This window comes from Danio aesculapii, chromosome 4 (assembly GCF_903798145.1).
Source record: "Danio aesculapii chromosome 4, fDanAes4.1, whole genome shotgun sequence".
In the NCBI taxonomy this organism is placed as follows: domain Eukaryota; kingdom Metazoa; phylum Chordata; class Actinopteri; order Cypriniformes; family Danionidae; genus Danio; species Danio aesculapii.
The window spans coordinates 35,475,553-35,500,960 of NC_079438.1; the positions used below are offsets into that span (position 1 = coordinate 35,475,553).

General features: G+C 35.5%; 1 protein-coding gene across 1 annotated transcript in view; it reads left to right on the plus strand.

The window, feature by feature from the left end:
* Nucleotides 1-25,408, plus strand: part of trhde.2 (thyrotropin releasing hormone degrading enzyme, tandem duplicate 2) — a 213,450-nt gene that overhangs the window by 156,147 nt on the left and 31,895 nt on the right. The window contains exons 10-12 of the mRNA XM_056455542.1: nt 9,636-9,724; nt 14,686-14,819; nt 16,636-16,691. Coding sequence (XP_056311517.1) covers nt 9,636-9,724; nt 14,686-14,819; nt 16,636-16,691 — 279 coding nt within the window. The remainder of the gene's footprint in view (nt 1-9,635; nt 9,725-14,685; nt 14,820-16,635; nt 16,692-25,408) is intronic.

A 25,408-nucleotide genomic window follows, 5' to 3' on the forward strand; every position in this document is an offset into this window, starting at 1 on the left:
CTGTTGTTACAACATCTAAATTTTTGTTAGTTGTGCAGGGTGATTTTTGTGGCATTCGCAATAAACAGTACATCTCAGCTATTTTTGCAATTTTCATTTTTAAATCAAAGCAACTTAAATCCAAGTCAATCATATCTTAGTGATCAATAAAACTGACAATGAAGCATATGAGGCATAACTGTTCAGTTCAGTTATTTACTGTAAATAATATGCTGTACCAAACAGAAACAAATGATATATAACAGCAAAAACTAAAAAAAATCCAATAAAAGCAGGTGTTTCACATTTAAAATACTATAGTAATTTATATTAAATGGAAATATTTAGGGAAAAGCATTATATTGTCTATATATTTACAACTCTTCATTAATAAATTACACTACATAATGTAGTATCATTAGTAACTATCATGAACTAATAGTAATTAACATAGTATACTTCAGCCTTTACTACAGTATATATATATATATATATATATATATATATATATATATATATATATATATATATATATAGACCTCCTTTCCCTCAGTCATCTTTCCATCAAGGAAATTTTTTCGTGTCAGCCTAGCTGTAACTGGTTGGCAACGTCACCGACCAGAGCGAGAGGTGGCAGTAATGCACCAAAAAGTTTGTTGTTGACCACTGAAAAACAGCAAGAAGAAGAAATCATCATCCTCGATATCATATGGATTTACTTTCATCGGCTAGACACCGGCCTCACAGCTCTGTGAATGTAGGTGCTGCCACTTATTGATCCGCGATCGGTAAATGTAGCTTGTGTGGACACTACTGCACTACTTCGCTATTAAAATAGCTTTGCTTCTGAAAATTTTTTGATTTATAAAGTAGCGACGCAACGCTACTGAGAAATGTGATTAAGCTAGTAGTGTCACAACTTGTAGCGACGCTACTGCCCAACACTGTTAATGTGATAAAATCGCTTTGGCCGGAGGAGTCTGTTGGTGCCCTGAATTTCACAAATCGATAACCTTGAGAGTCATAATATGTCATCATCAACAAGTAAGGCTAGGTTGCGTACCTGTAGATGCTTCCCCAGGTTCGACATTGAAGCCTTTGGCAAACTAATTTTGCACTGAACTGTTATATTTGTGCCCTTCTCGGATTTCAGGGTGAAATTATTTGTAATTTCCAGCAATGAAATGCATTTTTATCACTTACTATGGTACCAGCTCTCAGACTGGTCGTAGTAGCCTACTGTTTTCAGCGGCAGAGAGGATTACCGTAAGTGGTAGATGTGGTGCGCCGCAATCAAACCGGAAAACCAATCAAAAGCATCAGAATAGCACTGCTTTAATAAATGGCCTTAGCAGAAGGCATTGTGAATTTCAAAAACAGGCAAAGCAACAGATGAATATTATTCAGCATATTTAGATGTAACCCCATTTGTAATCTTTAACATTTTCATAAGTAACTGTAATAAAAAAAAATTCTCAGTAACTGTAACGAATTACTGTTACTTTTATTTTGTATTTAAAATACGTAACGCCATTACATGTAACTAGTTACTCCCCAACACTGTTGGTTTACAGAGATACGTCACTAGCTTGTACACAAGCAGGAGAATCCCAACAAAGAAATCGCCGTTTTTAAATACACAGCCGAGACAGTACACGGTAATAATATATACATATAATAAGGAGCCATGGACGACCCGAGCTCAAACAAACCTTGTCGTCGTCTTGATGAACTGCCACACAGCCAAGAAGAAGAGCAGAATCTTCCCTGTTTCCTTGTTGTTTACAAGGCCGTCTAAAGAGCAAGCAGTTTCACTTTCTCAATGGAGCTCACATGTGCATGTATATTTGAAATGAACTTCTTGAGCTGATGATAATAACATGCATGTGATTGTTGTTCTGACATCCTATTCTTTCAGAAACGGACAAACGCGAGAGCGAATCACAAAAAAATCAAAGGAGAAGCTTGAAAAAAACAAAGGAGCAAATGATTCATTCAGCAACCTAAAACAAACTACCATGATTAACTATTATCACCGCCTTTTGGTCTATTATGAACTCGGAATGACGAAATTACTTTAATAGAGGTTACCTGTCCTGGTGAAGATTGAAGATACAGACGAGAGGTTACTGTGGGCTATACGTTGCATGTTGTTTTTGAACCCAAATAACGACTAAATGTATGCTGTGTGTAATTTTTTCCTGTAGTTGGTAACATATCGGAGACTGTAAGGGTCTGTATGTAAGGGACAATCAACAGCTTTCCGTGTGTTAAAGGATTTTAAGGCAGGACGTGGAGAACTGATCTCATGGAATTGATCTAACAAAAATACCGCGATCACTGCGTTAAGTAGAATATTGTTACGATTATTAAAACACATTAATCCAACAAAGCTGTAACTTAAGAAACGCCAGTCCAAGGGCACATAAGATGCATTAAAGAAAAAGCAGCCAAAGCCCTTTTCAGAAATATTTGCTGTAAAATATGTAAGGAAATTTAGCAAAAGAAAAAAACATATCGGGACAGGTAGGAGAACATTCTGCTTTATTTATCTTCTTTAAAACAAAAGCAAGCTGCCAAACACGCAGGATCAGTGTAGTATTACATTACTTATGGTCATAAATTAATTATGAAACTTATCTCTGCGATCTGCCAAAAAATACACCTGAGAACAAATAATAGGTTCAAAAGTCCAAAGACTGACCGTTAGATACACAAAAGATCAATTATATATCACGTTTTAACAACAGAGATGCAAGAGATTAGATCCTAGGTCCTGAGATGGTCTGGCCAATATAAAGCTTCTCTGCTGCTGACCGCCTGGAGCATCCAACATTTTTAAACACGCGCTATCCTGATACATAAACTGCCGATTTGACTTTAAAATAACTATATTCTTGCTTGAAAAACTCTTAAAACTTAATTTTGTGGCATAATTTATGAGTATTTTTCAAATTTTGCGGATTCCCGTCCGCCATTAAAAGTCCTCATTGGTTTCCTGTGCATCAAATGCGAGTTGCTATGGTAATTATAAATGTTTGGGAGAAGCGCATTATTTCAATTTAATTCAATTCACCTTTACTTGTATATCGCTTTGTGTCAAAGCAGCTTCACATAAAAGATCATAGTAAATTAAAACAGTGTAGTTCAGTTTTTAAAGTTTAAGTTCAGTTCAGTTTAGCTCAGTTCAGTGTGATTTAATAATCACTAAAACTTCACCAATTGGCAAAAGTGAAGAAAAAAAAACCCCAAGAGAACCAGGCTCAGATGGGTACAACCATTTCTCCACTTGCCAAACGTCTTGTGCAGAGCTGCAGTTTAAGCACCGGAGGCTGGAAGCTGGAAGCATTTCGAACTGTGATCAAAACTGACTGGAACGTTGCAACAAAAATATAGCACACCCTCCAGCCAATCAGAATCCAGAATTTCAACAGACCATGGAATAAGTGTTCATATATGTTGCATTTATTTATTTATTTTATATAATTGTAGACATCACAGTAGGCTATTTTGCATCATTATTGATCTGCAGTTATAATCAAATCATATTCATAGAAAGGGTTGTAATAAACATTTAAACGCAAGTTTTTATGAGTATAAAGCATCATATGATATATGAATGACCTATTTAGCTTTACTTTGACTTATATGTGAGAATGATGTCAACTGAAACTGTCATACACCACACCCACCAAAAGGGTACAATCGGTACCCTTTATGCAGTGGAAACGCAAGCCACTCAGTGGAAACAGGCCATTAAAGCGAAAACACAAAAGTAAAAAACTACTAAGTGAGGTACCACCGTTTCCCACTTGCTTCTTGAGCAATTGTCGAGTGAGCTTTTAAAACACTTATGATTGGCCATTGTGTTCACATGGTCAACAGAAATGGCTATGATTGGCTCTAATTACTATATAATCTAATCACAATACTAATGAGCTTTCTCCATTGTGCTTACCTTGTTTACTGCTGGTTCCTAGATTACCGATATTACAGACAGTCACCCTAGCAACTGGATGGAAACGCACCTATAATTCGCATGAGAAATTTTCAATTTTTCAAATGCAGAAGAGTACAGGAAAATGCTAAGACTCTCACCTGGAATTGATCATCAGTTCAGCTCTGAACAGCCTAATCTGTTTTAAGAAAACTTGGGCTGAAATCCCAACAGTGGCCAAACCTTCGTCAGTAGAAGGAATCAAAGGAGTAACCTTTGCTGAGGAGGAGGTTGTGTGGACAGAGAAATGGTCCAAAGTTTACTTCAGTAATAAAAGCATGTTTAATTAGTCTGTGAAATGTTGAGAAGAATCTATCATGGTCTGAAGAATGTTTTTTAACATGATTAAAAATCTATCGAAAATCCTTGGCCAAAAGTTATGGCTAAGAAAACCACTACAGTCAGTGAACTGTGAAAGAGACTGAAGAAGAGCTGACCTAGAGACTAATATTGATGTCCTGTGTTCAGATGTGCTGAAGCCATTCAAAGCAAGAACTTTTACACTTCCTACTCATACTTGACTGCTGTAGCCTTCAGAAACTTTAGTTGTAAGTCTCTAGTACTCCCTCGTTTTCCCAGAAATCCTACAGCAGTTTTCACAGATGTTTAGCTTCAAGTTGCTCTCTACGGGTAAATACTGTAGCTTTCCTCAATATCAAACATATCCCATAGCCATGCAGCAGAACATGATCATCTTCTTTTGTCCAGTTTCTCATGTCTCAGTGGTTTCACGATGATTGACTGAAACTCTAACACGAGTCTACACAACACAAATGAACACAACCGCTCAAGCTCCACACTGCGTCCAACATCCAGGGAAGGTTTCGAATGAAGACAGTTGTATCTTTTCCTCTCTTCAGTGCAGTCGGTATTGGATAAAAGTGTTGGAGGATCTGCAGAATCACACATGTTGAGCCACAAAAGCCCCCAGTGACTCATTATAGACTGCAAAAGCCAGCGCTCCCTAAAGAGAGTCTGAGATATTATCACAGCCGCACAGAGAGACTGAGAGCTCACAACCCATGAGCAAAAGAGAGAGCAGCAGAAAAACAGTGGATGCTGCTTAATCACAGTGAATTTTAAATGTAGACACATCCAGACCACAGCTGTTACTCTTTTACTGCGCTGATATGCACTTCAAGGCTCAAGCACTGCACCAACTCAGTCATTATTGGAAATTGCCTGAATTTTTAATATTAGAAAAAAATGCTTGCAATCAACCACCAAGAACATCTAGGGAACACCCTAGCAACCCATTGGAACACCTTAGCAAACATACAGCACTCGAACATTGTTGCAGCACAGTCTATACAGTAGGGGTGTAACGGATCCATACAGATGACTACCCACAGTTCGGAATGCATGTGACCCATTGATTAATAACTTTTAATTGAACTTTTTTGAACTTGTAAGTTAATCCAACATTTATAACAATTGCAGAGAGATTACCTCTCGCGTTATTCAAATCACGTGTATGAAAGCATTTTGGCTTCCTTGTAAAACATAATGATGAAGGAAGAAGTTGTGGACCTACCTAAATGCTTTCCTAGGTTATTAATAAAGATGTTTTCTGTCACTGTTTGTTTAGCCTGCAGTAACGCATTCAGTGTAAACCTGCAAAATTAATCATTAATAGATCGTGATCTCAATTCAAACCCGCGCAACATGGATGATAAATGATAATGATTTGTATATGTTTATTAATCCTTCAAAGCACTGCATTTAAATCTGCATTTGATCGAGATAGATTCTGTTTTTACACTTTTTCAGTTCGTTACAAACCATTAAATAACACAGAAGTACTGGGAGAACAGTTTACAGTTCAGATATAAACACGTTTATGGTAAAGATTAAAATCCCCATTTAATGCAGCGGTCTCAAACTCCCTGCCCGTAAATGACGTCAAAAATAACACGAGATTCAGCCCACCAAAACATATATTTTGAATCACTACCATTATTGTGCTGTTGCGTATAGCCACTTGTGGTTTTGAACCCCCCACCTTCTGGACGTTTAAAGTACTGCAATATATTATACTGTATTTCTGTTTTACTGTCTTTTTTCTGAGCGTGTGGTTGAGAGCAACGCACATGCTTATTATTTCTGTGGCTGATTTAAACGTTAAAACAAATGTGCATAAGTGCTCTGTTTTTACTAAAACTCAATTTTTGTAAATATTCAAGGGTCATTTGATTAGTTATACACCACCTGTTTTTTGTTTAACAAACACTTTTTTATTGCTTACACGTTATGGTGGTGGTGTAACAAATATAATAATTTTGCTACTATTTGATTCAAATGGTCCAATTTAATAGATTTTCCTCATACAGTGTATTGAGATTTCTACAAAAAACTATTTACATTTTGCTGCTGGCTGAACTGAACATGATAAAGTAAATGTGAGTATGTACAAAACTTTTCCCTCTCTATGTTGTAGTTTTACAAAAAAAAAAAAAAGATACTAAGAAGATCAATAGCCAGTAAAGTCACTAAAGTTACACAAATTGTTTCTGCTGTTATTACGCTATCTGTTAAACTTTTGGCAAAGCAACAATTGTTTGGGAAAGAATAATAATATTTATTTTTATCAATATTATGACTATTTAAATGTCAAAATGCTAATTTAAACAGCCATTTTCAGAAGTTGTGTGAAGCAAAAAACATGCTGATTTGCATAGACAATGCTTGAAATATAAACGTCATATCTGTTGTCTTAAGATGCATCACTTTTTTTTGTGCTTGAATGTTAAAACGGCCCTCCTAATTGTTAGTCACTGAAATGGCCGATCACCAATTTGAGACCCCTGGTTTAATGGAACTTGACGCTGGTGACTGTTGTAGTATTTACATTGTTTAAGCAATGGGTGGCGACAAACAACCATCAAAATTATGTCACTGAAAAGGTTTTCAAAAATTATCCACCTATAATGAATTAAGTTTTTGAATCATTAATTGAAAATAAATATGATATGTTGTACAAGATGTTAGATTTCTATATTTAGCATTATCAGCAGCTGTAGCAACGATCATTTCTCTTATTGAATATTTTCGTTTTTTTTCAGCTGGTTCTTCCTTGATTTTTATTTTTGTTAAAATTACAGATTCTAAGTTCTGTTTGTCAAAACCAATGGTTTTTGCAGTAATATTTTTTGTATAAATGGAAAGCAAATGATATTTGTCTCCTGCTTGTATGTCCGCAGTGTGATCCGAACTGTGAGATTTGTGATCCGTTGCACCACTACTATACAGAGCATTTTACATTTTCTCTTAAAATGTCCTAATTATTACATTTTAATTCAGATTATGCATAATTCTTCTTGACTGTGGTATAATCACTGGTGTAAAAATAATAGTTCTTGTCTTTCATTCTGACAGACTGTGCCATGTTTGAAGATTATAAACACAGACACATCAGTAATGAGCCAAAAACTTTGTTTAGTTTTGTAAAAACATGCGTTGTGCCTAACAATGCCCTTCAGCTGTTATAAAATCCCTGTAAACCACTGTTTCTTGGAGATTATTGCTTTATAATACACTCCTTGTTCTGCCTTATTACTTCTTATTTATAAACACTTTTCAACATACAGCAAGTGAACAATATCTACAAGTGAAGATAACAAACGTTGCATCATTCCATAAACATGATATGATGCCCACATGTCTCATCTGACACGCATTTATCCATCTGCTGCAGAGAACCAAACCTTCATTTGTGTTTTATCTAAAGCTCTGGGCCAGAACACAAAGTCCCTGAGGGATGTAAATAACGCTGATGATAACAGACGCTTCCATAAATGAACATAAACACGAGCCACCAAATTACCAGCCTGTGGAGAACTTTAATTTTCCTCTGCTTTCTTATTTTGCTCAATCCCACTGATGAACACGGTTTTATGTAAATGTATTTCATTTGAACACACACAGATGCTTCTATTATCACTGGAATTCAGAAGTGTTGTTATCAGCGCTCGTCTCTTTCACAATCTCTCTCTATAGTCCCCTTACAAACATATGCGGTTAAATACTGTTTCCCAGCAGGGCTTCATATTGCTTCATCTTATGCGTGATGTCTCTTCAACTGAGCTATAGATTCCTCTGTGATGGAAACATTCAGTTCTTGTATCTCCTGTGTTTGCTGTTTACAGCTTAAATAAAAGTTTATCTTTGAAACGTTCTTTTATTACAGCTTTCTTAATTCAAAAGGGGTTTATTCAGACAAAATTAACAGACATTATATGATGAATATAATCTTAATGAGTGATTTGAGGTGTCACCAGCAGCTTGAAAAGGATTTTGTCCATTCCTGTGATTTTTCTAACACAAATCCCTAATGATCCACACATCCGAGAGCGACGCCAGGAAATAATCCAGGCTGCTCTTCTCATATCAGATGACTAAATCTTGACATTTTATGAAGGAAATGTGGTGCGTGCCTTTGTAAAGTTCACTGCCACAATGCTAGGCTTTTGCGATGACTGGATGTTGTCAAAAGCAAGGTGTTTTCAGTGTTTTTGCATAAAGATAAAAGACAATTTAATGTGATGTTTTGTTCTACAGTAGCTAATGAATAGAGCTTTTTCGAAGCAATTATCACTATGGTAAGCAGGATAAGCTGTTAGCTTGCTAACCCAAGGCAAACAGAAAAGGATGTGGTTCGTAATCATTTTAACTTTAGAAATGTATTGCGATATGCAATTTGAAATTCACTTATTACCATATTTTCATGATTATGAATAAAAAAACACCATCAAGTCATGGTTGGCGCTATCATTTCTTATGAGGCACTGAAAAATCCCTGCTGATAAATACACATTTTTATTGTTTTAATGTTTATAATGAGCTTTAATGGAAATTATAATGTTCCTTTCATGTCTCTACTGGCAATTTGTGCCTTCTATTGCATGTTAAATCCAACCTAATGGAACATATTCCAAAATCTACTGCTTTTACTGGTTAAATTTTGATGGTTTATAATGTTTTATAATGAAAACCATTAGGATTTCTCAGCTAATGGAAGGTTTTTATTGTGGAAAATGCTAATTTAACTACTTTGCATTTAATATTACATTAGCTCTTCCAATGTTACAGTATTACATTATTGGGGTTCTCTGAGGTGATTTATTCTGGCAGAAAGCAGGCCTTGTCCACCTGTGTGTCTGCCATTTTGACAGGCTGAAAGCGGGCTGGCCGTCCAGTGTGACAGCTGTCAGACAGGCTTTTACAGGATGTGCACTCATACCTGGAGATGTTCATGCACACGCACCAACACATGAAAGCACAAACACACAGATGATTCTACGTCAGAATGAGGCGGCGGCACAGAACATGACAGCGATCAGGTGACGAATGAAAGTGTGTGTGACAGAGAGAGAGAGAAAGACAAAGCAGTGCAGTCTGGGAAAGAATGAGATATGATTTCTTTGAGCTCTGACACTGCTGGGCTTTCTTTGAGCTTCACAATCATCTGATGTTTCTGATTTTGTCACTTTGCCCGTCGGTGTCATGACCGAGGATATCGGATGAATAAATCCCACAATCCCATTAAGTGGTGGGAGTCCATATGTGTCAGATTATGTGCTTCATACAGTACGTGACACTTAAACCCCTGAGATCAGACAGACGTGTTTCATCTAGTATCTCTGTCTTTGTTTTATTTCAGCTTCCAGTGGCAAATACCGCTAACGCTCGCAGTGGGAAACGCCAGTCACATATCAACTGAGACCATCATTTGGGTCACAGATAAAACAGGTATGAATTATTATCAGTGTTTGATGAACATAGTCACGATATGACTTTTAATAGGACTCTGAATATGGCATGTGGTGTAAACACTAGATGAAAAGTAATAGAATTTTCCTCGAACACTAAAGAAAATACTCAGAGTCATAAAAATACTGGGGGTTTGTGGCAATAATGCTATTAACTAACTAACGAACAAACTAATTGAATAACTGAAATAACAAATTAATTAATTAACTAATTAATTCATTTTTTAAAAGTTCAGCAATATATTATCATATAATATAAATATAAATTCATATAGGGGTTAAAAATGCACAGTTAAACTAAATGCATAATACCAAATCCTTACTGGAGACAATTTTGTAAATGTTTGGGGCATTACATGGACTGGCATGTTTTTATCTGTGTAACCAGGATCCACTCTTCTCTCTCCCCTACCACACCACACAACAACCTCAAAACTTAATGCAATTCTGATAGTGCCTCACACAGGTGAGTGGGTTTGACAAACCACTTTTAGAACACACACTCTTTCATTTCTCTGACACTTGAACCAGTCTGGTTTGCACATTTGCACCAGACATGTTCTTACGACAACTCCATATCTAAATAATAATAAAAATATGAACACTATGGCCAATTTTGTTAATTCACTTATGGCGCATTGTCTTTGGACTATGCGGGGAAACCAGAACACCCGGAGGAAGCCCAAGAGAACACTGGGAGAACATGCAAACTCCACACAGAAAAGCCAACTGGCCCAGCCGGGACTCAAACCAGTGACCTTCTTACTGTGTAAATATGTGTAACACACACAATTTGTAAAGTAATTGTCAAAATTGCATTTATCAGGGGGGTAAATTCTTGTTCATTATTTTTAAATTGTTGATAATTGTCAATGTTTTAGGGGGGGGGGGGGATGTCTCTCACAACATGATGATTTTTGATTATTTGATACAGAAATTTAAGAGACTTAATAACCATGATGCACAACAGTATGTTTTATACATTGATTGACTGACGTATTGACTGCATGTTAGTTACTTCACACGAGTAAATTAACAAATACATACAAAAATATGAATAAAAAACGCAACGGTTACTAAAGTAACCCTCGTTCCCCAAGGGGGGGGGGGATGAAAATGCTATGTGGAAAACTTTCACTATGGGGATTTTATCAGAATCCAATCATCTGAAAGAGTATAAAAATTCAATAATGGCCAATGAAATGCCAATGAAATGCCAATGAGTTCAAAGCTTCACAAGCTTTCTCTCCCAAGATAATCATTATTTTAATAAGGCTTGTCATTCATTATAATCTCAGGTCAGATGCATCACCCTGACTTTTTTGACTTTTCAAGAACTAAGTCGAAAGAGAAACTAATTTTAATTAAAAAGCAAAACATGCTCATAGCAGAAGTGTATTTGAGTGTAAAGAAAATTTTGAGAGTCCTTGACCTATAAAGTCTATGAAGTCTAAAGTCTATGCTGCCATAACAGCAAATTACATCATAATTACAAAGTACAACTTTAATTGGATTTCCTCATTAAATTAGAATAATTCACTTCCAAAAGTGAATTTATGTAAAATGTCTTTTTATGAAAACATTTTAGTGCTTTTTGCTAGTAATTCACACACTCCACACACTCTTGCATGAGCTCCACATTCACCGTCATTATATGTGATTTCTTTCTTCTCCTTTGGGAGAAAGAGGTGGATTTTATTCGGATGGAGCCACAGCGAGTCAAATTCTAAGAGCAGGAATTGAATTTGTTCTGCGAGCGGCTCAGAGCTGAGAGTCCACTGATTATGAGAGCATTTAACAGCCTCCATTTTCAGCTCACCTTTCCTGAAAAAGAGGCTCATCAGGGCAACAATGCAGACAACACAGAGTGAAGCGGAGACAATGACTCTTGGAGGAAACAGAGTCTGGAACGCAGAGACCCCATTTATATGCATTAGCTCACCGCCTGACTCTTGCAATCTGGTCGGCTGCGCTCGGGATCATGATACACTCCAAAAATCCATCCAGTGCATAAGCTGGAAAGCACTTAACTAGTGCATTTATTTTCCACAAAAAAGCACAAGGTCTGGCTGGAATATTGCAAACATGTTAGATTACAGATGTTGTACATTACTCAAATGCTAAACACATCATCTCTTCGTGTATATATTTATGCAGAACTGCTGTTATGAGTTCATTCGAGTGATGATAAATAGTAATGGCAATTTTCAACATTTTGCAAGTGCAGTCAGGCAAACTCTATCAGTCCATGTGACAAAGTGAGCATTTGTTACTTATATTTAGACACACAAGAAATCTATTACCACAGAAATCTGCATAAAAGTTAACACATTTTTGAATCATTCAATTACTATTTATTTTCTTATGTGTGTAAATATTTATTTATTCAGGTTATATATTAATGTCATTAATATTACTGAATAATATGCAAATGCAAAAAAAAAAAAATACAATTTGTAAAGTAATATTTTCAGTTTTTTAATATTATAAATATGACTGCTGTTTTTTTTTATTATCAAATGATCGATTCTAATTGGATTTGCATTGTAACGCCTAAATACAATTTTATAATTTATTTTATTTTTAATCCTAAGTTTTCAGCTTAGAGCTCCTATACTCTCAACATCCTTCTGCATAATTTACAGATATTTCTCAAAAATAAGTAGTAGGAGAAGTAGCAAAAAGTAAGATTCTGTCTAGTTATATTTTATCAAAAGTTTAGATAAAATGTATAATAATGAACCAAATTATGCTATCCTAAAGTCCTGATCACAAAGGATGTGTTTTTTTATGAGAGAAACCTTTTTAAAATGGTTTTCTATTGGAAGTTAATGTTACTCACGCTGTTTATTCATCCCAGGCTCATGTTTTAATCACACTTCGCATTTTTGATGGAGTGTTCTGTGCGACTGTCGCTGAAAAGTCAACTGTTTGAGGAAAAAGTGCCCAATATCACACACTCCAGCAAAAAGACTGATGATAAAACGACTGCTTGGCAACATAAAAAGTGTCTCTCTCTTACAGAACTGAAAGCGTAGTGGTGTGATTGGCCTCTAAGACATGCAAATTTATCTCTGCTCTCGAAAAAATTCTGGATTGTTGTAACCCAAAATTGGGTCAAATGTGGACATACCCAACCATTGGGTTAAAAAGTATCAATTAAATTGAATTCAAAATAATTAACCCAATGTTACTGTAATAAAAAAGGTTGTATGGCTTAAAAAGCAAAACAAAACACAAGTGTTTAGGCTTGGTTCTCGCTTCTCTTCCTTTGTTTTCACTCCTCTTTTTATGCTTCCGCTCCTCCGTGAGACTTAAGACCGGTGCGCGAACAGGTGATGCTCATTACCAGCTTGACACCTTTATAATAATATTATAATATTATAAGATGACATGTCATGAATATGAATGATATTTTATGCCTGCTTATGACAACTGCCATTAAGTGTCATTTGCTCACTTATGTCATTTTAAATAAAAATATGACATTGTTTGATATGACTCATAACTAGGCCCACACGGAATCTGCGCGCGCAGAATTCTGCAGATTTTTCCGCAGATTTTTAGACCATCATTAATTCTGTTTATTTACTTGAGTAAATGTGTGTAAATCTATATTTATTCAGTTTTTTATTAATTACAGTAATATTATTGACTAATGTGGAAATGTTCATCTGATTTATGTACAATGCAGTTTTAAAGTAATATTTTCTGTCTTTTAGTAGAGATATTATATATATTATATGAGAATCTTTGTTTACCAAATAAAGTGGATCTAATTGGATTTGCATTTTAAACATTAAATAAAAGTTAAAAAGATAATATTTTTTATTTCACAAATTAAGGTTTTAGTTATGATGCTCCCAAAATAATTCAGCAGAAATCAGCAGATTTTTACCAAAATTCTCAACAGAAATAGCAAAAAACGTCCGCAGATTCCATCTAACCCTACTCATAACCAATCCATCATAACCTTTCAGTGTCTGTCATAACAACTTAATATTACCAAGACAACAAAACTTGTCATAAATCTGATTGTTTTGAGGCCACTGTAAATGTGTCATGACTTTTTTCAAACAAACTGAATTTGTCATTACACTTTCTCTTTAAGTGTCAATATTGTCAAATCATTTTTTTTTTACCTTGCCATTAATATTTAATGACATTTATTGATATTTTAATGACAGATTCAATTATACCACTGTAGTTAAGGTCAAGAAATTTAATAATGATGTTTTTATACAATTCGTGACACAATTATAATGGCTTCATGACAGTCATGACAGATTTATGACAAGTTATGTTGTCTTGTCTTGATAATGTCAAGCTGCCATGACAAAAACATTGATAGGTTTTATTGTAATGTCAAGATGTCATGACAAAACATGTTATCATTTATTTGGTTATGTCAAATGCACTTAAAGGTGTGTAAGGGTGTATAACTGTGTGACTGACACTTAATGAGAGTTCCCATAAACCTCTTACACCATCTTACACCTCTTTAAGTTGTCACAGTCGGTGTCGCACCACAGATGATCGAGACTCAGAGATTATCAAAAACACCTATTTATTTACAAAATCGCACTTACAACAGAAACTTGGCACACAGGACTCACATGGAGGCTGACACTTCAATATCGGACAATAAACTAAACCAAAACAGGGGTATAAATACACAGGACACAATTACACAGATTACAAACAGGGGTGACACAACAGGTGGAACTAATGATCATTAACAGACAGCAGGGAAACAAAACAAAGGGGTCACATGACATAAACACACACACATGGAACACGGCACAACATAACATCACATGACACAACACAGATACACCAGATGTGACACAAGTGCTACCGGTTTTTTATTTATTTTTTTGCTCAAAACATGTGCGTGCTTGTAGCTACAGAGATTTCCTTTTCATGCTCATGTATTTACAGAGATGCACAGAGTGGGTCACATGGTTGGTGAGACATGGTTGCTGGGCAACATCAATCAGACGGGCTACTTTAGAGTGAACTACGATCTTCACAACTGGAAACTTCTTATTCAACAGCTGATGAGAAACCCGACGGTAAAAATCCCACAATCCCTTTCATCCATCTCTATGTGTGTTTCCATTCCGCTTCAAGCTGTGCAAACTGAAACAAGCTGACTAAAATATACTTAATGGACATATGTTAAAACTCCCATATTTTGCTTGAGGTGGTTTAAGCCATTTTATAAAAGTTATATTTCACAAAACTGTAATCACAGTTTTTCACATTTACAGATCACCAGTTTACATTCAACATGTAAAGTCCCATGGCCAGTCTTTATGATGGGTTTATTTGAAGAAACTGCTTCTCTTGGATACATTGCATTGCACAACTCAAAAAAGCTTGATCTGTTCATCCTGAAAATCAAATTATAATGTACCAGGAGCATCTAATACTGCGTACTGCCAAGTATAAGGGGCTTTCCTTGCCATCAATGTTTGGGTAACATGACTATGTCACTTCCCACATGAAAAAAATACTATAGTAAAGTGTAGTAAATAATGATGTGTTTTTAAACCATATTATAGTAAAATTCTTGAATTAATCTGTTGTGGTAATTCTATGCTCGCTATGGTTACACAACAACTATAGTAAATAATACACTACCTGACAGAAGTCTTGTCGCCTATCCAAGTTTTAGGAACAACAGATAACAACTTGACTTCTAGTTGATCATTTGGTATTAGAAGTGGCTTATTTGAAAAGCAAAGGCCTCTAGATTACGCTTATTTTACCAAAATAAAATATGATCATGCCTTGATTTTTAATCATTTAATTAGGACAGTAAAGTCTGACTTTGCTTAGACAAAAGTCTTGTTACTTAACAGAAAAAAACTTACATATAAGTCATGGTGCAGTGGGAAAAGAATTAATAGTGTGTCTGACTCTCATGAGCTTGGAGGACTGCATCCATACATCTCTGCAATGACTCAAATAACTTATTAATAAAGTCATGTGGAATGGCAACGAAAGCATTCTTGCAGGACTCCCAGAGTTCATCAAGATTCTTTGGATTTATCTTCAGTCCTCCTTCATCTTACCCCAGACATGCTCAATTCTGTTCATGTCTGGTTACTGGGCTGGCCAATACTGGAGTACCTTGACCTTATTTGCTTTCAGGAACTTTGATGTGGAGGCAGAAGAATGAGGAATCCTGCTGAAGAATTTGCCCTCTTCTGTGGTTTGTAATGTAATGGGCAGCACAAATGTCTTGATACCTCATGCTGTTGATGTTGCCATTCACTCTTCAGATCTCTCACATGCCCCCATACTGAAAGTAACTTCACCAAACTTGACTGATTTCTGGGAGAATCTTGGGTCTAAAAAAGTATTGAAGTAAAACTACAGTATTTATTATAATCTTTCAATTCACTATAGGTAATACTACATTATTCAGTTGCATTCATTAGCGAAGATGTGTAGATACTACAATATATACAGTATAATATACTTCACTATAGTATAGTTCAAAAACACTATAGTATTTATTATAAATTACTTTAGTATTTCTTTCATGTGGGCTTTGATTAAATATATGGCAGCCATACAAATGAACCTAACAACATCTGTCGTTATAATTTTTTTAATTACTTCTCATTAGAAGAGAAAATATTATTTAGCTGCATAGCAATGGCAAATGGAAACATCTTTTTTTTTTGCAGTAGTTTTTTGTTTGTTTGTTTAATCCCGAATGAATTATTGGAAAGCAGGTTTTTGTCACTTTGTCATCTTTTCTTTCTGTTTCAAATCATGTTTCCCCTTCAGTCATGATTCCTCTTTTCCTCCTCATCTCTCATCTATCCGCCTGCTTTCTGCTGCATTATAAATGTGTGTGCTGTTCTCTTGTGGCAGATCATCTCTGCGGGCAACAGGGCCGGTCTGATTGATGACGTCTTCAACCTGGCGAGGTGAGTTGTGTTTGTTAAATGGAGCCTCTGGAAACATGCAGAGTCATTCAGAGAGCCCGAAACCTGCACTAGAGATCTATTTAATGTCCTTCACACCCCTGCAGAGTCTAATTCAGCTTTATTTGTGTGCTGCTTTTTATTGTCACACTAACTGTCAGGTTATTTCAGGAGGTCTTTGACCAACCACTGAGAAAGTACAAAGTGACAGCGGTGAGGGAAAACTCTCAGAGTATAAAAGCCCACTGAGAGCATGTCTGGGTTATTCAGCACACTCACACACACAATCACAAATTGTTCAAATGAAACTCATCTCTGTAAATGTAGCTATGGTCAGAATTAATTAATTAAGTCTACACATTATTAAGTGAATATATCCAGACTATTGAGTGCTCATACAACCAACTTTATTATAAATTCTGATTATAATTCTGATTATAGAGCTGATTACTGAAGACACACTTCTGCACACTCCTTTGTACAGTACTACCATACTATGTAATTTGTAAAATAATACTTCTAATCACTTACATTAAACATCTTTCTCTGCATGTATTTTCTTTCGTAGTAAACTTGCTCAATAGTTCACCTGGTAAAGCATTGAACTTTTCATGAAACACTTTTTTGTGTGCTTAAGTCCCATAAAACAATTTGATAATTATCCCAAACCATGTAAATACAACATAAAATGACATGCTTGGATTTTTAGTGCATGTTTTGATCACTTTAGGGTAAGGTTTAGTGAATGTGGTATTTTCAAATGTGGTAAAACACTTTATTTTTTTAACATCACTTATACACCATTTGGTTTCCAAACTGCAGATATGTGTAGTGGTGTAAAGTAATGCATTACAAATACTCACATTTCTGTAATAGTGTAGTTTTTCCTCAGAAATTGTACTTTTTTTATGTGTACCTTTACTTTTACTTGACTACATTTTAGTGCTGTATTAGTACTTTATGTTTTCTACAGTGATTGGCTAAGTAGAATAATCAGTGCCGTGATTCCCATCTCATCAAATCACACAGAAAAATCCCATAAGACTGACTGACTTTAAAACATGGATGCTTTATAAATGCAATAAACATGTATGGTGTGGAAGCATCAAAAATGTCAAAAGAGGCAAAATCATTAAAACCATTACTCGCAAAAGCCAAGAGATTTTTTAGACTGGTGAGAAGATAAAGGATGCCTATTGTAGGACGACTGAAATCACAGAATGGCCTTAAACAATGACTAAATGCGCTACAGAATGTTACGTTTTCAAACACATACGCATGCTTGGTTTGCAGTGCCAACTGCTGGACACTTGTAGCTTGCAAAATAAGCACTTACATATTGTCACAGCTAAATTTGATCTTACATTTTAAATCTATATTCCATGAATGGCAAATAAACTTACAGTTAAAAGTTACACCCTTAAAAGAAAATGACTGTAAGCTACACTGTTAATTTGCATGGTATAATGTGGTATAATTTTCACAGCGTAATACTCACTACTCAAGCACTTTTAGAAGGACTACTTTTTACTCATAGTTTCAGTAGTATTCAAAAAATATACTTTACATTATTTGGCAAGTAATGGAATTTTTACTTGAGAATACTTTTAGTACACTTTCCACCACTGGATATTTGTAAATGAAATGACAAAATAAAAAGTTGCCATAGTCATTTTTTAAAAACTGAACACATTTTTTGTTCCACTAACTGAAAATACCCATTTCTGTTCTATCATTTTGAAAATGTAACTTTAAATAAAAATAAGCTTTATTTCTGCATGAATATTCTCAATTTTCAAATGTCAAAGTACAGACGGGGAGCTTAAACTTAAGGTTATAGTCTAGACAAACAGAGCAAATACATTTTCATCTTCATGAGATTTCAAAAGATTACATCATGACTGACAGATCAGTATGAAAGCAAAGTGTTGCAAGACTCAAAGACTTGTTCAGTCCTGGTATTAACATGCAACTCGATTGATCTGTCACCAAGCTGAGACTGTTATAGATTCCAAAACAACTGTCTGTAAGCTTTCTATATACATGTATGTGTTAGTCTCACAACATTTGACGCCACATGCTTTCATAACAATCTCAAAATAGCACCACCAGAATAATGTTCATGTTATATTTGATCTTCTGATGTCAGAATACTAACATTTAACAATAAAATCCTGTAATATTAATTTAATTTGAATATATAATTATGTTCTGCTCATAATTATTGTGAACCTTATCAATCCAAAATAATTAGCCAATCAGCAGCAAATGCCACCTCTTTTTTGGTTGACATGGAATGAACAGTTAATTCTGTCCAAAAAAAATACAGAAATTTGGCATCTGGCCTTTGGAAGGACCTTAATCTCAAAGCTAACACTCACTTTTTTTCTAGTTAGTTTAAATGGATTGTTATAAAGCCGTCCATCACACTAGAAAGAGCAGTCAGATCCAGTCAACTTCTGACCGTTCATCACTGACAGATGCAGCTCTTGTACTGTTAGTTCCTTCCTTTTCTCCTTCAGCCTGAAGGCATTATTGAAGAAAAAGCCTTTAGCTCATCAAGAATAGACCTGTGGTGAGACTATTCAGCCGTTACTGCCATAGTGGATAATAAGAAAGTGAAGTAAACCTCTGCACTCCTGCCTTTTCACTGTTACCTCATTGTGTAGATCCAGATTTAGAGCTTCATCATTAGCTGGAGACTCTCATACACACGTCCAATGAAACAGAAATGATAAAAGTAAGCACCAGAAGCAGTCATTAGTCCTGTCAGGAGCGACTGCTCTCCCTCAGGGCCTCTCATTCTTTCTGTGTTATGAAGTAAATATTCAATCGCGAGCAGCTTGGATGCTAAGAAAACTAATCAGAGTTTACGTATCACTGATGGGCTTGTTTAAACATCGAACTCTGTATTTTCTGGAGCTGCTTTGTTTGTTGAATGACGTTAGTTTGGACAGTCATTTTTACTCTTCCACCAAACTAAATGAGGAAGCTGCCAGATGCTCTGCTAGCATTAGCGCTGCTGTTCATCATACCGAAGCGACAGACTCGTCTGCGCGGCTCACGTTGAGCTAGACAGGGGTTTAGTGGGCATGTGGAGAATTGTGTTTTTGGCCACAGATGTTTCCTAACCATGACGATTCAGTCAACTGATGACAAACCCGCAGGGAACTGTGTGTTTATTGCCATCACATTAAGCTGAGAATGGAAACCTGTTCCTGCTGCGTTGTCGTACGTCATGTTCATTTAGCCTGTTTATTCAGCTTGGCCTTGTTTACCGAAGAGCTGGATAATTGAAAACTAACAGGACTAAACGCAAATCCTTCAGTTCCTCAGCTTTGATTTATTTCAGGTTGGTGCATATTGTTTCTCTCTGTTGTTGTTTACCGCTACTCTTAATAAAACTGTGGATGCTAACAGGATGTCTTATTCTACCTCAGGGCTGTGGATGTTTTTATTGGCTCTCAAGAAGCGGAAATGCCAACCTGTGTTAAAACAGCATCAGCGTAAATCACCATGTGTAAAATGTCTCTTTGTAAAATTGCTGGATGATAAAGAGTTTTCATATGACTGAGGGAACTGAATGCCTGGAGTGATGTCACCTAATTAAATGCCCCTGGTGCTCATGGGAATCATTCACACAGATCAATTCAGCCGCACAAAGCTCAGTCAGCCTTTATTGTGATTATGAATTACTGGATCAATTGGAGAGAAGAAAGCTGCCGTTAGCAGAGCCTAGTTTGAGACAGAAGATCATATTTAATATGCATTATTAATGGAGGAATATAATAATTGGGTTAATTGCATAATTTTGCAACTTTACAAAAAATATCTTTAACACAGAGATATTGGCATATGCAGCACCAGCTCTACAGAGAGGTTTGATTAGTCTCATTAAAATTTTAAGTCATATTTAAGCCAGATTTAAAACATAAAATAACAACACAGACAACAAATCAAACTCAGATATTTCTACTATTATATATATATGTAACCAACATATACAAAACATAACAGCCAGAAATAATAAATAGAGAATTGCATAATCTCAGTAATCTGCTGTAAAGAGACACCACCTAAAAACACAACACAACAACGATAGTGCTAATACACGCAGGGAAAATCAGTTAAACAAGACACAGGTGAACACAATCAACAATGGGCTATATGCACATTAAGGGCCCGGTCACACCAAACGAGATTTTACATTTCAACAATGCAAGACGCGTTTATTGACAAGAAAAAAGAAACATGGTTCTTTCGTGGTTTTGTCGCTAGGCAATGACTGAATCAACTGGGTATTGTACGAGTGTTGCTGTTGATATTGGTATAATTTTTATATTTTAAAATATTAAAATTTTAATAATATTTTAAAATTCAAGATTTGTCATACAGCAACCACAAGTCTCTCCTGTATCTTCAAAAATATCTGTAGTCATCTTGACAACACAAACAGTGCTGTCCCCTCAACGGAAACCCCACCTTTGTTTTCGTTTGATTGCAGAATGAAAAAGACGCAACTGACATAACACACTTTTTCCACTCAAAAGTTGACATTTTTCAACTGTGAGCAAAGCTGGCAAGGGCAAAAATGTGATGCGCAGCAGGCAGTTAAAACATAAGGCACGCAGGAAGCATAAGCAGCACACAACTAGCTCGTGGCCATTGGTAAATCATTCAAAAAAGGCACCTCTCAACGCAAAAAGCGCGTTTGGTGTGATCAGCCCCTAAGTATTTTTCAGCTGCTGATAAACTTTCAATGAAAGGTTAATACTACTATTTTAAATTTCATAAGGTTCCTTTTACAGCATCGACGTTGTAATGCATTTAAAATATAATCTGTTAAATAGACTTAAGCATTCATTTAGTTGTTCTAGTGTGAAACAAAATGAATCACGGTTAAAATGCAAGCACCGTCAGTAGCAGCAAGCGAATTTAGAAACCCCATTGGAAATACAGTGGTAGAATACATTTCATATTATAAAAATTTGGCACAAAAAATGGATATAAACTGAATGATTCTTGTGTGGTCTGAGACCCATTTTATATAATATCTCAGTCTGGTGGTGAAGACTAATTTTAAAGAAATCAGAGCTTAAGTTTATGCTGTCCAAGTTTATGATCTCCAAGGAAATAGTGAATAATTTCTGTAAAAACAATATACTGTTTTCAGAGTGGTTTGCATATGAGGGATATACCAGAGCATCTTTAGAATCTCTCAGAGTTAGTGTGACTCTACATTTTGCCACCTTAAACTCCTCCAAGACAGATGAAAGACGGAGCTGCAACTGACCTGATGGAATATAGAGTAGGGTATCCCCAACCACCTCAGCAGGTGCATGTTAATTTTCCTTTCAATGCCTTCCACAGCTGTTAGAAAAAACTCATAGACTGTGAGGAGCCAAATTAGTTTGGGGAGAAGGCCGTGCTGGTACAGCCAGGATTTAAACTTTTCAGAAACTCTGGATTAGTCAATATTCTTCAACCAAATTGTCTGTTTGCCAAAGCACTTGTTAGGACTCTCTTCAATGGATGGAATTGTCTCATCCTGAACATAGAGGCCAAATTTGATTGTTACCCTATCCTTCCTAATGACCAGACATTCCTGGCCTTAAATGTCAACCTTTCCCATGTGGCTACACTTTCCAGTGTTACCCAACTCACTTGGACATGTGCCATGGTCGTTATTTAGATCATCCATAATACTCAGCACCACTGCCTGAATCACACCCGACTCCAGATCAGGTTACATTTAAACATTTGATGGAACTGTAATTTAAAATAAAAAAGTGATTTAAATCTTTTTGCAAAGTTAAAAGACAAAATATGTTTACAGTTAACATATTAACAAGGTCATAGTCAGTTATATTTAATATAAAAAAAACTCACTTCGTACTAATTGTAGAAGAGAATTTGTTTAAGAATCATGAAAATAGCCCTAGAAAGTAGAGGTCTGTGCAGGACTGTTTTTATAGTCTCGCTCTTGTGACGTTTTATTCCGCACTCGACCAATCCTTCTGTATATTCAGTCTTTGTTCACCCACTGCCTGTTTAGATTAATGTTGTACCCAACCGACTATTCCCGTTAAATTAAGATCTGGTTTCCAAAATCTCACATTTAAATTGGGTACTACCAAAAGAGAGAGGTAACAGATAAAACTGTAGGTTGTGCAAACATTGTAGGCTAAATGTCAGTTTTGTTTGCCCCTTTGTTAGGAGACATGAGTGCCGCCTTAAACCTGAGGTTCCAGTCTTGTGACTGCTAAAGGGTAAAACTTTGAGGTATTATCACATCATGCAAAGGGTAGTTTTTTTTCCATTTGCCTCTATGACAAAAGGAAAAGACTTCCATACATTCTAACAGTAAACTGACTGTTTTGTAATGCAAGCTGAACGTCCTTCAAGGACAGCGCATCTTCAGTTTGCTTTGCAATAGTAAAGCCCGCTCAGAGGACCGTTATGCAGATTTGCACAGACTGTACAAAAAAAAAAAGTACATGCAGAAAGCACTGGGCATGCATTATGTGTAACAGTCGTGAGCAATGGCTGTACATGGCTGTGCTCAATAAAAATGAGGAAATCACAAACATACTGTTCCGAAATAACATCGGGACTCGGGAACACTATATTGTTAGACCGCTAGAGTTACCATGTTTTATTCAGAAATTTATAATTTTGGACTGCAAACCTCTACTAGAATGCTAAAATAGCAAATCATTTTCTTATGAACATTATTTTTAAGTGCTTGCTTGTTTTGATTTTGGTATTAAAGCAGCACTATGCAAGTTTTTCGACCGTAAAATAATGTCTCTAAAATGATATCAGCTGTTAAATAACTTTTAACTGAATAAATTCCTCTGCTGTAGCTACCAGATCTGCCTCCTGTACCCACCCCTGTGCGTTGGGTGTTTGCTTCAGTTTTCCTAAACTGCATCTACTTAAGTAATTATCAGTTGCTGTTAACAACTCTCAGTCATTAATGTGATCTAAAATTACTTGTCTTAACGCTGTGTTTTGAACTTCCAAAGAAACACAGATATGATTCTAACTTCACATTGACATCAGAATGTTGTTACCACAGAGTCCAAAGGTTGTAGTGCTTTAAAAAAACATCACAACACTTGCTGACAATTCTGTTGCATCTCACGCAGCAACAAGAAAGAACTGAAAAAATATATTTTTTCACATACTTCGTTCGTTTGAATAAAATTAATTATATATAAAATATATATTGTGTGTGTCTGTGTGCAGAGACTCATTAAAGTCTCATTGATGAAGCTTCTTAATAGGTCTGTTTGAAATGTTCTGCTAAAGCTCGGGCTAAATGAGTTACAATTACAGGCCAATTTAGAAGTCAATGATTTATTTAGGAGTCTCTTATGTTACTCATTATTTATTTCAATGTCAGCAGCATTTGCCTTGTTTAAAAATGAAACACAGCTATTGCATTTTGATTAAAAAATTAAAATTGTATATTGTATATTATATTTTCTCTGTGCTATCCCATTGACATTGTGTATATCATGTCTCAAAAAAGATCATACATTAGTATGATTCTTTTGATTAGAACAAAAGAAGTCATACATTACTTGGATCGCCAAAAGCAGTGAAAATGTCAGTGCCTCATAATAGTTTTATGGTAATGTTCTGATCTTTTCTTTTTAATGGCTATTTCTACTGAATAATTCAAAAATAAAAAAAGGAAATGAGGATTTTCATGGAGAGTATAAATACAATGACCTTATTCCAGTTGCTACTGTTAAAATGTGGTAATAATTGAAGCATCGGTGATTATTATGAAGTAATGATTTTAAGTTTGCTATTTTCCATGTAAATTATTATTTTTGTGTTTCATATTCAATTTAATAGTGATTAACTTGGCTTTCAAGGCATTTTTCTAGGTTATTACATTAATGTTTTCCTTTGTTTGTATATGGAAAAACAAGTTTTTAACACAGTACAATTTTTCTTTCTCATTACATCATGATGTATAACTTTTTATATTTTTTAGCATTCTAAACTTTCTAGACGGACCATAGTGAAGCTCAAATTGTCTTCTTTCCAATTATACCTAAATAATGTTTGTAGCTCACTGGAGTCAAGAACTGTTACTATTTAAATTTAGGTAGGTGCAAATCCCCAGAAATAAGTGCTGACTAACAGTTTTTAATCAAGTGGTAGCAAATAAATGCAATTAGACAGACAGTCAAAAAGATTTGATGAAGTTCAAACCAACCAAATCCTACTGGGATTTTAACGCATAACCATCTGTACCAAAATACTATATACAGTACATTGTTTTTTTTTAAATCAAACCCTTCAAATATAGCAATACGCTGTGCTGAAATGTCTATAAATACTGAACCTTAATGAGAAACACAACAACTAATATGCGCATGACATGATTAAGCTCTTGAAGCAATGCTAAAACTCCATCCTTCATATCTTGTGTGCACATTAATCATGAGAATATACATTGAATATTTCCATGTAATCAGTTTGAAAGAATGATAGATGATGAGTGTCTGGAATTTTTCGGCATCATTACAGACTGATTAATTGTTTATTATATACTGTACAATCATGGCTCATTAGATGAAATTTTGATGCTTAGTTCTGGCAAACTGAATCTTGGATACAATACCTATTGTTGGCAAAAGTTTGACAAACACTTCCATGGCCACATCTGTATAAAATCAAGCACCTTGACATTCAGACTA